At 53.2% G+C, this 14,398-nt stretch overlaps 1 protein-coding gene across 6 annotated transcripts in view; it reads right to left on the reverse strand.

Moving 5' to 3' along the window:
* Positions 1-9,231: 9,231 nt before the first annotated feature.
* The window catches only part of Ttc13 (tetratricopeptide repeat domain 13), a 67,160-nt gene continuing 61,993 nt past the window's right edge, over positions 9,232-14,398 (reverse strand). For all 6 annotated transcript variants that reach the window (XM_027947952.2, XM_034636672.2, XM_034636671.2 and 3 more), the window contains 5 exons: positions 14,236-14,371; positions 13,027-13,106; positions 11,181-11,259; positions 11,016-11,095; positions 9,232-10,055 (listed from right to left, as the gene is read on the reverse strand). In XM_027947952.2, coding sequence (XP_027803753.1) covers positions 9,941-10,055; positions 11,016-11,095; positions 11,181-11,259; positions 13,027-13,106; positions 14,236-14,371 — 490 coding nt within the window. In that variant the 3' untranslated portion in view covers positions 9,232-9,940. The remainder of the gene's footprint in view (positions 10,056-11,015; positions 11,096-11,180; positions 11,260-13,026; positions 13,107-14,235; positions 14,372-14,398) is intronic.

The raw sequence follows: 14,398 nt of genomic DNA on the forward strand, positions 1-14,398 counted from the left end.
GTTTTCATACAGAGAAGCAACATCCCTACAGGGGAACTGGCCTGTCATTCGGTAATATCTTCCTTTCAGACCAAAAAATTTTAAATTACACAACACCACTCCACCCACCCACCAAGTCTGCCTGACCTGGACTGATTTTAGCAAGACTTAAAAGTCTCAGGTGAGAAGTGAGTGTCCTTAAAAGAACTCCAGTCAACCCATGCCTAGGGACTTTGCCTCTGAAGTAGCACTTGGAAAATTCCAAACATGAGGGATTGTGGTTGTAGCTCAGTGGTAGAGTGCTTGCCTAGCAGGTGTAAGGCACTGGGTTCAATCCTCAGCACCGCATATAAATAAATAATAAAATAAAGGTATTGTGTCCATCTACAATTAAAATTTTAAAAAAATCCAAATGTGAATGCAAAGCTCTGTTCCAAACATGAGACACCCCATCTTCCCACTAGAATCCTAAGATTTTTTTTTGGAATGTCACAAAAGTGGCAGGATGGCAATAAAAGATATTTGTATCAAGACTATTACCAGCATAATATGTACAAGCAATGGGAAAAGCAAGTGCCCCAAGTGAGAGCCAAATGGCCTGTATGTACAGGCTTATTTACAAAGCCATAAGCCTGCAAGCCTACTTCGTGGTATTATTATTCTCATTTGAGTTGAAGCTATATAGGCAGAGTTGACTGACTGGATCTGTAATTTATCCCTCTAATCCCTGTTTACTAAGGCGAGGGGTGTTTAAAAATGTACTCGTGAAATTTAATTAACATCTGGCCCCTGCTCTGAGAGTCACATTAGAGGGTGATTGGACCTTAAAGATTTATGTCCTTGGGTCCATTCACTTGAAATACCATCAGCATACCAAGAGGACGTGAAGACTTGCCGTGCTGATGGAGAAGTGAGGGTCTGCGTGCCAGGAGGTGAGGGGGAGCAGCTCCTGCCCTCCAGTGAGAGAAAGCCACTACCAGTGCCTAGGCCAGCCCTCAACAGACAGTTTTGAAATGAGTAATTATGTACACTTGCCATGGCAGCCACTCGGGAGGCTGAGGCAGGAGGATCTTAAGTTTGAGGTCAGTCAGTCTGGGCAACTTAGCAAGACCCCGTCTCAAAAAAAAAAAAAAAAAAAAAAAGGACTGGGGATGTAGCTCAGTGGTAGAGCACCTCTAGATTCAATCTCCAGTACCATGAAAGAAAAAGAGAGAGAGAGGTAACCCAGCCCCCAGATACGATGGTGTAACCCAGCCATATACTCTTCCCTTAGCTGTCCATGGCCACCCACAATCCAGGTCCTGCCACTGGGACTACTGGGGGCTGATGGCCTCCCACCTGGTGCTTCCTTACATTCCCACTTCCCTCCAGTCTCCTCCTCCACATACCTCGCTGGGGGTCTCCCTCTTGCCATCACTTGAGGCCTCAGCCATCTTTGGCCTCGGCTGGCCCTCACCTGTCCCTCACCTGGACTTTAGTTCACCCAAGGGCAGGCCCTGCCTTTGTGTGGCTCTCCTCAGCCCATGTGGCTGGGCTCCCCAGGTTCTGTCCACCTGTTCCTGCTCATTGGTGTGACCAGAAATGTCCTTCCTTAGCCCAGGAAGGCTGAGAGAGGCGGTGGGCCCTCTGGGGCTGCCTAGGGCTTAGCTGAAGGCCCCTCTGTAAGAACAGGAGCTGGCCAGCCCTGGACACTGAAGTTCTGGGAGGGCCAGGAGTTGCTCCCTGGGACAGACCAAAGCTGCTTTCTCTCCTTCTGCCCGGGCTCCTCCCTGCACCCTCAGAGGCTCTGAGGCTGCATGGCTGAAGAGCCTTGCTGTCCCTCTGTCATTTGGGCCTGTCAGGACTTGGCCTTCTTCCTCTCTCCCAAGCCTGGACTGTTCTTTTCCTTAGCACCGATTGCATCCCGCCATCTCTGCCCTCCCTCTGCCCCACTGAGCCAAGGTCACCTCAGCATCCTGAGGTGAGACTCCACCCTTAGCACCTTCCTTCAGGACAGTGGGCTGTGGCGGTTCTGTCCCCATAGGAAGCTCTTCCCTCAGGCTTTCTCACTGACCTGAGTTGTTTCTGCTTCCCCCTCCATTCCTTCTATGTTTCCTTGCTCTCCCCCAAGACCCAGTGCCCGGCCTTCCTTTCTACAGCTCCTGGGCCTCCGGACCACCTGCAGCCTTCCCTCTCCAGGGCTTCACAGAGAGGACATGCCCTGCCACAGCCACGAGCCACTCTGAGCATGGAGGTCTAGAGAGCAGAGTGCCACTCCAAAACCTAAATTATCTGCCTCATAAAGGAGCACTTGGGGTTTACTTGTAGGTCAAGGCCTTCTGAGAGCAGGAGGCTGTGGGGGGGTGGGTGGAAGGCCGGTCACAGGAGAAGGCCGCACTTCAACGGTGATGGTGCTCTGGGGCCTACCGCTTATGCATGAAGCCCTTGCTGCTTTCCTCTGCATTTGGGAACTGGACTGCAGGCCCTGCTGGTCACCTCACCTGTGCAGCCCAGCAAGGGCAGGGCTGGAGGGCAGCATATCGAGTCTCATGCACCCAAGGGAGCAAACTCTCAGGATACATATCACACCCTTTTATTTTGAAAACTGCACCCGCAGAAGGTCCTGAGGGCCAGGCTTGAACTTAGACTTTTCAGAATCCCTGGGTTCCACCTGACCTGGGGTACAGGATCAGGCCTCCCCGACCCCTCCCTGGCACAGACATCACACAGCAGCACTTGGACATGGGTTGGTCATGTGCAGGACAATGATGGCGGGGTTTATGCTCAGATCACTGGGATGGTGGTGGAGTGAAGAATGGAGGTGAAGGTCTGCAGGGAGAGGGGTTTCTGAGGAGTATGGCAGGGCTGGAGTTTGAGAGAGGAGCACAGGGACAGAGGGGAGCTGCCAGCTGGGAATGTGAGGTCCACGCCAGGAAGTACACAGAGATGCTGGTGAGGACAGGCAGGGTCCGTGCGAGCAGGGCACACAGGAACCTGGGGCAGAGTGTGGGCCCAGTCAAAGTGGCACAGAGCAAAGCATACCCTTCAGAGCAAAGCTTCACCCATCCTTGCTACTGAGGCCAAATCGTCTTCTCAAGTCTAATCAGTTCATTCCCATGCTTCAGAATCTGCCCACAGAAGGTGAGATCCACATTTCCAGGTCTGACCACAAGACCTCTCCCTCTGCCCCACCCACAAGCCACGCACCAGGCACTTGCCCTCTGAGCAACTGTGTCCCGCACCCCTCTGGCCTCTGCTGGGAGGGTTCTCTCCATCTGGCACATGTCTCACCCCCAAGCCCCAGGACTCCCCGCTCTGTGCAGCCTTGCCCAGCGGCCCAGGGAGGAGGGCAGAGCTGTTGGCCCCTCTGTCCTCGCAGCACGTGCACCACTTTGTCACTGTTTGTGTCTTCTCTTTGGATCCAGCCTAAGACCAAGCAATCCAGACCAGGGAAGCGAGTCGGAGAACCAACAAGAAAGCCAAGGCAGGCAGCAGAGAGACCAGGCTGGTCCTGGACAGCATAGGAGGAGGGTGTCTCTGGGAGGTCACGGGGGTAAGCCTACTGGAGGAGCTGCCCAGCTGCAGAGCTGGGGAAGGGCAGCAAGCAGGCGGGAGCTCCACTGAGGCAGCAGGCAGGAGGGACAGCTCTCCGGGCCCTGCACTGACCTCCCCAGAGACCGTGACCTGCTTTTCTAGTTTCTCCTGCCTTTCCCGTATTTGGCCCATCTCCAGGACTCCAGGGACCCTCTTGCAGCAGGCTCCCTGGAGGCCCGGCTCCCTCCCGGGGCCCTCCCTTTCCTGCGAGATCCTGGGACCCCTCACCACATCCACTGTTTGGTTTGCTATTCCTAAACTGCATACATTCTGCACTGAATACACGGAGTCGGCTTTTAAAGATGTTTTGGAACCTGTTTTCTGCAACACTTCCAGGCTGGGACCTTCTGGAGGTCTTGGCTTTGCAGGGACCATTAACTAGAAAACAATAAAACCTAAAGAAAAAACACTGAAATGGGTCCTCCAAGTACTAAAAAGACTACTAACTCTTTTTAGGAAATTGTAGTGCATTTATTTGTATATGCCAACATTAGAAATGATTTCTGATTCAGAATATAAATTAGATTTTTTTACATTCCTGACTCAGTTAACTCCCCCCCCCCCACAGTGCTGGGGCTCAAACCCAGGGCCTCTTGCATGCTAGGCAAGTGCTCTACCCCTGAGCCACATTCCCAGACCCTTGTTGGTTAATTTTTAAAAATAACCATCTAAAAATAATAACTAACAAAAAATTTGGAAAATAAACACAATATACAACTATGTGAACATTCTACTTTATACACTCTGGTCTTTCTCCACATATATCAGTAAGTGTATGTCCTGTGCTGCTCCTTGTCCGTGAATTGTAAAGACCCTGAGAGATGGAGGAAGGCTGTAGTACCTAAACATTCTTTGTGCAAAATGGTGTCTCTTGTCCGCTTTGTGATGTGCTTCACAGGGTCCAGGTCACAAGGCGGAGTGGGATCTGTACTCTGCCTCCCACTTTGGACGGGTCCAGGAGTGCCTGAAATTTCCACCTCTGATCACATGCCCGCACCCAGCACCCAGCCCTGTGTCCCAAGGCCCCTCATGAACCACACCCCGTGACATCAAAAGAAGCTTACTGTGTGCAACAGAAGGTGGCCCTCTCACCCCACCACTCAGGAAATTCCAAGGGCTTAGGAGCTATGTACCGGAAGCTGGGGACAGAGACTAAATATATATGTTACTTACATTACAGTTTTTTTGTGCAGTTGCTTCTGTGAATCAGAATGTTCAAACTTAGAAAAAAATCTGGACCAAAATTTGTTAGTAAACTAGGAATTTAGTGTGTACTATTTTGGTGTAGAAAGTATATAAGGGACCAGGCGTGCTGTCACACACCTGTAATCTCAGACCCCAGAGGCTGAGGCAGGAGGATCGCAAGTTTGAGGCTAGCCTCAGCAATTTAATGAAGCCATAAATAACTTAGCAAGACCCTGTCTTAAAAATAAAATGGGCTGGGGATGTTGCTCAGTGGTAGAGCACCCCTGGGTTCACTCCTAGTAGCAGGAGAAAAGAATATGAGGGACAGGAAACGTACCTCCAACCCTAATAATTACCTTTGGTAATAGGGAAGGACAGGAACATGATTTACGTGGACCAGAAGAGAGCAGGATCACCCTCAGAAGCCTCACATGTCCCAGGCCAGCAAGGCGTGACAGATTCATGAGCATGCTGAAGGGTCTGTCACGGAGCCGCTGTGGTTCCCCTTCCCTTCCTTGGATCATAGTGACACTGAACCGGTGTCCGCACCAGCCCTTCCTGGTCCCCACATTATACCTCACAGCTCGCTGTCAGAGGAAGAGGTCCAGCTTTGTCAAAGCCATTTAAACTGACCTGTTGAGAACCTACAGGGCTTTGTGGCGGCTCGGTTATTCGTGCCCAGCCAGACTGCGGCACTGACCCAGATCAGACAACGTATAGTGGGGTTCCTGAGTCTCACCAGTGGCATCTCGAGGGCTCAGCAGACACAGGTCCAGCAGGCACTGGATGGCGCTCTGCCCAGAAGACAGTTCCCACCACACTGCTGTGTCAAGGGACGTCCTGCTGGGCAGGGTGGTGCCTGCCTGTAATCTCAGCAGCTCGGGAGGGTGAGGCAGGCAATCCTGAGTTCAAAGCCAGCCTCAGCAAAAAGTGAGCAACTGGAGGATGTGGCTCCATGGTCCAGTGTCCCTGGCACTGCCCCCCCCACACACACACAAAAGAATGTCCGAAGGGGCTTGGTCATAGGTCTAACTGGCTTTTCCCTGCGAGGCAGGGGCAGAACGGTGAGCTCATCAGGTGGGTACACAGAAACAGGGAGAAAGCCAATTGCTCACCAAGTTACCGCAGGTCACTTTTTCCGCAAGGTTAAAGCCAGGGGAACCCCCTGTCAGGCAGACTCGGGTGGACTGGAGCCTCCTGTTCTGGGATGAAGCCACTATTTGGGGTTCAATCGCTTCCTTACACTCTGGGTTTGATGAAGTGGCACTTGAAGCAGCGGCTCTCCTGGCCTGGTCTGGCTGTGGGGCCAGGGCAGGAGCTAGCCAAACACGGCCTCCCATTGTGTCTGAATGGAGATGAGGGTGGGAGTCCCTGTGCACTCAAGCAAAGTCCAGGTTTCAGGGGGATTAGAGTAAAGGGTGTCTGGTGGCAGCCTGGGGAGGCGAGTGGGAAAGCAAACCTCTGAGCCTGGCCTGGAAGCTTTCTGTACTTTGCTGGCCGAGAGCCTGCCCCAGGGCCTCAGTCAGACTTCAGGAAAATCCACCTCGATGCCCCGCTGCCATCATGACTACTGTAATTCTGGTTAGGATCATGGTAGCTCTTCTTTCTTCAACCCATGTTCTCATAAATATAAAATTTCTGCAGTTCCATGTTTGCAAACAAACGTTACTAGTGACACTGTACCCAGCCCTCCTGCCGTAGCCATCAACAGTGCCACTTTCAAAGCGCCTGGCCTGAGTGATGGTTCATGTGCCCCTGAGTGGGCTTGGGTCTGGTGTGTGTGAAAGTCCAGGGACTCCATCAGCCCCCATGGCACCTCCTCCGGCCCAGCACCCACTAGAAGCCAAGCTGTGTGCTAGGCATTGGAGACAGAGTGTCTAATATGCTGGAACTAGTGAGATCTCTAGGAGCCATCCCGGCACAGGGAAGGGACCCTGACGTACAGCAGCTCAGACACAGAGGCCTGACTTGAGACGGGGGTCTGGGAGCGGCTCACCCTGAAAGCAGGACTTTGTGAGGAACTCGGCTCCTGGGCACAGCCCATCTCCAGGGCCCAGGCACAGGGCCCCCTCCCTCTGGTGGAACTCCACACTGTGGGGAGGCATAGAGCAGGGGCTAGGGAGAGTGGCGAGGGGGCTGGGCGCAGGAGACCCAGGCACTTCAGGGTGACTGGAGCTGTGGGGTCTGAACAGGGAGCAGCGGGAGGGAGCCAGGACCTTCTGCATGGCCTGGAGGAGATGGGTGGTGTGGACCCTGGGGCTGACCCCTCCAGGCCCTTTAATACTCCTCTCAAACCCCTCAGGGGGAAAAGGTCCTCCAGGGACAACCAGGGAACCACCTGGGGGTTTCCTGTGATGAGACCACACCACAGGGCCAAAGCACAGGCTGCAGTCAACCCACCAGGGGTTAGAAATACTCAGGAATGTGTAGAATGCGTTCTTGTCATCCCTCCCCGAGCAAGGCAGTACGTCAGCTACCTAGGTGGCTTGCATGCTGTATCAGGTAGCAGAGGTCTCACAGGAGGGGCCCAGCACTGGCCTGATATGCCCGAGGCCCAGGGCTCCATCCCCAGCACTGCAAAACATAAGGAAAAAAGGCACTTCCAGGATACAGGAGGCTCTGTGCAGGACTTCCACAGCCCACGGCCCCATGAGGGCCTCATATGCAGTCTGGTCATGGAACCTGCGTCCCCACCATCAGGGAGCACAGGACCTGTGTCCCCACCATCAGGGAGCATGGCTGCTACCCTCTCAGTCTTCACCACAGCTGGGGCGCTGAGGGGCTATGGAGCCACAGACACCTCCAAGTCCTGCCTCCCACTCCACAGACTCAGGGGGCAGAAACAAGCATCAAGACACACTGCAGGCATTTCCTAGAAGGAGAACCTGGACGCTGTTGCCACGCCTGGGACTGTAATCCCAGGACTCCTGGGGCAGGAGGACTGCAAATTCAAGGTCAGCATCAGCAACTTAGTGAGGCCCTAAGCAAGTTAGCAAGACCCTGTCTCAAAATAAAAAATTAAAGGGCTAGAGGTGTAGTTCAGTGGCAGAGAACCCCTGGGTTCCATCCCCATTGCTAAAAAAAAAAAAAAAATGAGAGAGGAAAAAAAGAAGGGTCTCTATAAAAAAGTAGAACTAGGGCTGGGCTCAGTGGTAGAGTGCTTGCCTAGCTTGCATGAGGCCCTGGGTTCGATCCCCAGCACCACATAAAAAACCAAATAAACAAAATAAAGGTATTGTATCCATCTACAACTAAAATATTAAAAAAAAAAAAAAAAAAAAAAAGGACCACTAGCCAGGAGCGGTGGAGCAAGCCTATTATCCCAGCAGCTGGGGAGGCTGAGGCAGGAGGATGGCGAGTTCAAAGCCAGCCTCAGCAACGGTGAGGCACTAAGCAGCTCAGTGAGGCCTTGTCTCTAAATAAAATACAGAATAGGGCTGGGGATGGGGCTCAGGGGTTCAGTGCCCCTGGTTTCAATCCCTGGTACCAAAAATAAAGAAATAAAAAGTACAACCAATGTGAACTTTTCAGAGAGCGATTCATGTAGTGGCCACTTGCAGCTGGAACTGTGGTTGACCTTCTCACTGTTGCAGGTGTGACAAAAGAACCTCCAGTGTCACCACATACACGTACCCCCTTAGCCTTCCTGAGAAGAGGAACTCAGAGCACCAGCACCGCCTCGGCCGGCAACAGAGCTCCTTCACCTGGCCATGACGCAGGTCCCCAGAGCCTCAGCAGTCCCTGAGCCACATGTCCCCAGGATGCCACAAGTCAGAGCCACTTCTTGCCTGAGCAGAAATGGGTCATCAAAGTGGAAATGCAAGAATCTGGAGTTAGCTAAGTCATGAGAAGGATAAATTCTAATTCTGGGGTGCTACAGACTGAATACTTGTGTCCCCCAAATATTCACTGCTGACCAGGCTGGTGTGGCTCAGTGGCATCTCCTGTGCCTGGCACCATCCCAGCAGGCCAAAGACTTCAGGACCGCCTGGTAAGGACTCTGTCCCGTGCAGCGCCAGGCGAGCCAGTCAGCCGAGGCCCTGGTTCCTAAAGCATGGAGAAGCAGGGCACACCTGGGGCCTCAGTGAGTTGATAACCTCCCCAACTGGCACACCCCAAGCAAGACGACCTTTCTGAGCACAGTCGCAGCCCCAGGAAGAAGATGATATGTGGGTGTGAAATCTATTTACAAACTGAGGCACTTGAGGACCAACATGACTGCCGTTTCCAGGTTTGCCAGAAGAGGGCACAAGCCACCTGTGTGTGGCGTCCACCTGGGAGCCAGTTCCTGGGCAGTGTCTTTCCCAGGGGCAGGGGCAGGGGCAGGGGCGGGGGCAGGCAAGGACCAGAGGTACCGTCCCGGAGGCGCACAGGTACCCCAGGCGGATTCCTGGGGCCTCCGCAGGCTGGTCTCACACACATTCCAGGACACACACTGGGCAGCCCAGAGCAGGAAGGGGCTTGTTTGAACCCTAACAAAAGCAGAACACAGAGTCAAGGAGCCAGTGCCAGGGTGACTGGCAGTGCCAACAGTTTAATGACATTCACTCCCTGCCACTCGCCCTGTCTGCACACGGACAAGCAGCTTTCCGAGTGTCCTTAGGCACAAAAGCCAACCTAGCTCACAAAACAGAACATTTGCAATCCAGGGCCAAATGGTGACTGACAGAGTCACCTCAGTCTTTTTCTAATGGTTCCGTGATCCGGGGCCGGGATGCTGGCACTGTCGGCGACGCGCTCTAGCTGCAGCGGTGGTGCACTCCTGGGCCCAGCTCCTCTGCCCATGCTGGGAGAGCTCAGGCCCGGACCACACCTGGCACAAGGTCAGCCAGGTCTGCGAGCAACCAGCCCCACAGCTATGAAGACAGGCCCGTGTGTTCTTGGCTTTGTTCTCGGGTCATTGATTTTTGGCTTCTGAAGTGAACTTTTTTTGCTCAAGGAAGGAGTCCCATGACTGTCATTGGAGACCCACAGACACCAACCGACACTTTCCCCTTCCTAGTCAAGTAGCTTTTCTCCAAGAACCTGTTTTCATGATTTCTTTTATGGTTTGGAAAAGTAAAGAAAATGATTTCAAGTATTCAATTCCTATCAAAAATTGGTATCAAAAGTAATAAAGGACCTAATTTCTTAATAATTTCATGTTTTAAAAAATAACTTAAGAAGCAAGAGGCCCGGCCCTCTGTGAAAGCCCATGGTGCAGCTAGAGCTGCTTGAGACAGCGTGGAGAGGAGTCCGTGTTCAGCACCTCGATCATCGACCGCAACGTGGGGAACGTCTCTGACACAGACGGAAGAGCCTTGTAGGAAGGAGAGATGCTGGAAGAGAGACGAGGTCTGAGGGTCTGTACCGCCTCACACACAGGCCAGAGCTCACCTGGCCCTCGTCCCTCCCCTGGGAAAAGCAGGCAGGAGGTGCAGTAGTTACCCCTCCCTGCAGGGGCCCCAGGCACCCTGGCAACTCAGAAGTGAAAGGGATCACGTGGGCCTGCACCTCTCCTGCTGTGCTGCAGCTGGACCTGGAAGCTGAGGACACCGCACCCCCCCACACCCCCGGTCGCTTCTCTATGCCCAACTTCCCCCTCAGCAAAGGCCAGCTTGCAGACACTGACCCACAGGGCTAGGTCCTGCTGTCACTGTCCCCTTAGGGGCTGCCAGAAGGCTTACAAGGTGAACTCCCCAATTGGCCAGCCTTGTGACCACGTGTGAGTTGGCAAACCCCAAACAAGGACTTGGGGCAGGCAGAGGGATGGTGGGCCACAATCCCAGCCGCACACCTCTCTTTTAAAGAGCACGTATCACCCAGTAGCTGTCAGAGGGCTGTTGTGGGCATGAAGGCAAATTTGTAGCTGGTTAAGACGTGAAAGCAGGCCTGCTCCTTGTGCTCGCCATGGAAGCAGCAGAGTCTGACCCCGGGCTCCTCCCCAGGGCCCTGGAGGTGGGTGAGAGCTGGGCAGTGGGTCTGCGGATTCCTGGCACGAAGCACCACTGGCTTATTCCTGCCCATGTCACCACGACGTGCCACACATGCAGCGACCAGGCTCTGTGCCAGCACCAGCAGGGAGACAGGCTTTGACCGTGAGCAGGCCCCTTTCCAGGGCAAGTGGCCCCAGCAGCGGAGGCTGGGAGTGCAACTCTGACCCACCTGCTTTTCTCACCTACCACCTTCCTCACCTTCATCTCTAGCCCCCCTGCAGGACAACCCTGAACCCACACAAGCACCCGGGACCCACAGTGTCCACGCGGGCTGGGCTTCCATCCCCCTCTGCAGGGAATTACCTTTTCAAGTTCATCCAGCTTTTGGCTATTCTGCTAAAGGCCTCTGAGCCAGGAGCTGTCATAGCTTCAAAGTCGACCAACTGAAAAAGGGAGAGACGGGGGGCGGCAGTGAGACGGGGTGGCAGCCAGGCCCCACCCAGCAGGCCCCCAGTGGCACTCACGCACCTTCCCCTTGGGGATCTTCCCGGCCACCTCCTTCCCACTTGCCATGAGCGCGCCCACAATGACCGAGTAGGCGATGACACTGTAAGGAGAACAACTATCAGGTGGCAGGACCGTCACCAGGCCTCACACGCTTGCCACCACACAAGGCAGGACATCCACCACTTAGTCACACAGCAAGGCTTTTACTTGTTTAAAAAAATTGAGTCGTTTACTACTAAAAATCGACTGATTTGCTATTTTAGGGTAAAGTCACTGAGTACGTTCTTTCTGAGAAAAGTACTTTTATGGGTTTTCTTCCCATTTTCTACTGCTGTGAAATAGTAAGTTTAAAATGGCACTAAGACACATGTACAGCAAGTTTTATAAAAACAAATGCACTAATCATATTTTTTAAGCATTAAAAATGTTGGCCCCCAAAGAACAGACAACTAACAGGCAGTGGTCTGGAACTCAGGGGTATGTGAGCTGCTGGGGACAAGGAGGCCACAGGAGACTGAGCGTGGCCCTGGGGCCCTTGCCTGCTTGCTCGGGTCCCATGAGCAGAGTCTGCCGCCTGGTCTCCCTGGACAGGTCCAGGGCAGCAGGTGTTTGGAAGTGGCCCTGCTCCCATTCTTGGCAGGAGGAATGGGGTGGCTGCGGTGCTGGGTGGAGGAGACTTGGCACTGAGACCATGGTCCTGTGCTTCTTCCCAGACTAACGGCTCCAGAGGGAGCATGGCCAAGTGGCCAGCAGGTGGGGCAGAACGCTGGGCCAGTGGCAGACACAGGAAAGCCAACCCACCTACGGTTGTCCACCAGAAGACTTCATAGAGGCGGCTGACATGAGCTGCAGCTTCTGGGCCCAGGTAGGGAGAGGAACAGAGGAGGAGGAGGAAGATGGTAGAGGGCTGGGGCGGACACACAGGGGTAGAGAGAGAACTGAAGGAGGGAGCCGCCTGGAAGGCCTGCAGAACCAGAGGCACTCAGCTTGCAAGACCTGGATGCTGGAGGGGAGAGCGGTGCTAGTGGGAGAGGCTGAGGACCCACCAGCAGCAGTGTCAGAGGGGAAGCCAGGGGCTCCAGCAGGGCAGGTGGAGTAAGGGACACGGCTGCACACCTTCAGTGCACACGTGGGCCAGCAGAGCAGCCGGGAGGACAGAGGACAAGTGCCGTCCTCTGCAGGGAGCCTGCAGTGGCCAACAGTCGGTCTGCATGGGCTCAACGCCAACTCACTCAGTGTATAGGGCCAGCAAGCGTCACCCCGAAAACAGGACACTTATGCTCCTGTTTTGTTTCAAAGCCTTGTAAATACCATCACAAAACTTACTATCTTTCCAAAACGTGAAAGACATTCAAGTGCATTTCAGCCAAAATACCTAAAGTTCAAATATGGGCAATGTGCCACCTAATCATGCGGCACCGTGTCCTGGGAAAGGAGAAGGGAAGCAAGCGCTGCAGACACACCCTTATCTAATACCTGGCAAGAATCTACCCCACGGAGGGCCAGTAAGGAAGGACTGGCAACCCAAAGTAGAGCACTTCAAGGTTAAAGGGCCACTAATGGCCAAAGAGCGGAGGAAAGGCAGGGGCAGGGGAGGGGCTGTGAACTCTGGAGCTGAAGCACAGGGCACAGCACAGCCGTGGGCCTCCAGCAAGAGTGGCAGACTACACACGCCACATTAGATCCCTTTCACAACGCTCTGGATGACATGAAGATTAAGGAAGACATTTTTGTGGGTGTGAATTCAGAGAAAACAAACAGGAGGCTGCTCAGCATTTCTCAGATGCTTTTGCACCTGTGTCCGGGACAAGAGCCAGCCAGAATGCACTTTTAAATGAGAAAGCTGTAATCATCAGACATCACTTACCTAGATCCCCGAGAGAGAGGCATTAAATTGTAGAAGTAATAAACCAAGGATAAGATCAAGTTGCAGACAGCATCAGCCTCCTGGAAAAGGACACAGGCTCGTGAACTGAAGGCCAGCCCGACCGACACTCCGCAGGCGTGAGGGCTGCCGAATCAGGAAAGGTGGTCCACGGTCCTCCTCTAAGATCTGCCCTCAGTCCTCCAGCAAGAAGGTGCGTACACCCTCTGCCTGGAGCACCAGGTCCCCAGGTGTTCCTCCCACAGCAGCCTTATTTTTTTTAAAATATATTTTAGATGTAGATGGACACAATAACTTTATTTATTTATCTTTAAGTGGTGTTGAGGATGGAACCCAGGGCCTCACACATGCTAGGCAAGCACTATACCACTGAGCCACAACCCCAGCCCCCACAGCAGACTGTGACAAACAGAAACCTCAGCTCCTTTAATGCTATTTGGAACGTCAAGACACATACCACAGTTAGGATTTTAAAAGCACTTAGCAACACCTCATATGTTTTCTTGCTTGTTCTTTGCCATGCTGGGGCTCTGACTTGGGCTTTGTGCATTCGAGGCTAGCACTGAGCGACGCCCAGCCCTTAACATGCTTTCTCAAACAACATGTCTTCCTGCTCCAAAGGGTGCTTAGCGAGCTGCCTCTTTCCTTTGCATTGAAACCCAAGTGATAAAAACCTTCGTCCTGTGCTTGGACTTCAATGCTTCATGGATGAAGAAAGAACTGGTTAAATGTCAGAGAAATGAGCGACTGCTCAAGCTCAGAGGTGCCCACTGCACGGGGGTAGCTCACCAAGCAGACAAGCGAGGTCCCACCTGCACAGGGCCACCTCTAGTCTGGGCAGGCAACCAAGGGAAGAGGCCCCGCCAAACAGGGCCCTAGGCTCGAAGTGAGCAACTTCAATGTGATTTCACTGCCTAATCCAGTGAGAACACATCGTGTGTTCAAATCCACAAGTTCACTGTGAGTACTGGGACGGGAGGGAAGAGGAGGCCCAGATTCACACTGTGACCTGCCAATTCACCACCCAGTTACTGCAACTGCTAAACATGGGACAGGTTCTGCCTCGAGGAATCTCTAAAAAGAGGTTTTTATACATGTTTGTAGATGTTCAAGCACAAGACGTACCACCTCAACAAAAGGTGGAGGTTTTTAAACATTTGTGAAAAAGCTGGAAATGGCACAGAGACCTACCCCAAATTCTGAGGAGAGGATCAGCACTTTTCCTCTTGCCGTCAGGTCTTTATACAGGGCGTCTATCTCAGCGTGATATAGCTGGGTCCTTTCTTCTGTGGTTTGAGTTTCCACAGAAAATAGGATATTTCCAACTCTGAAAACACAACCAGGAGTGTCAAAG

This window comes from Marmota flaviventris, chromosome 12 (assembly GCF_047511675.1).
Source record: "Marmota flaviventris isolate mMarFla1 chromosome 12, mMarFla1.hap1, whole genome shotgun sequence".
Taxonomy (NCBI): Eukaryota; Metazoa; Chordata; class Mammalia; order Rodentia; family Sciuridae; genus Marmota; species Marmota flaviventris.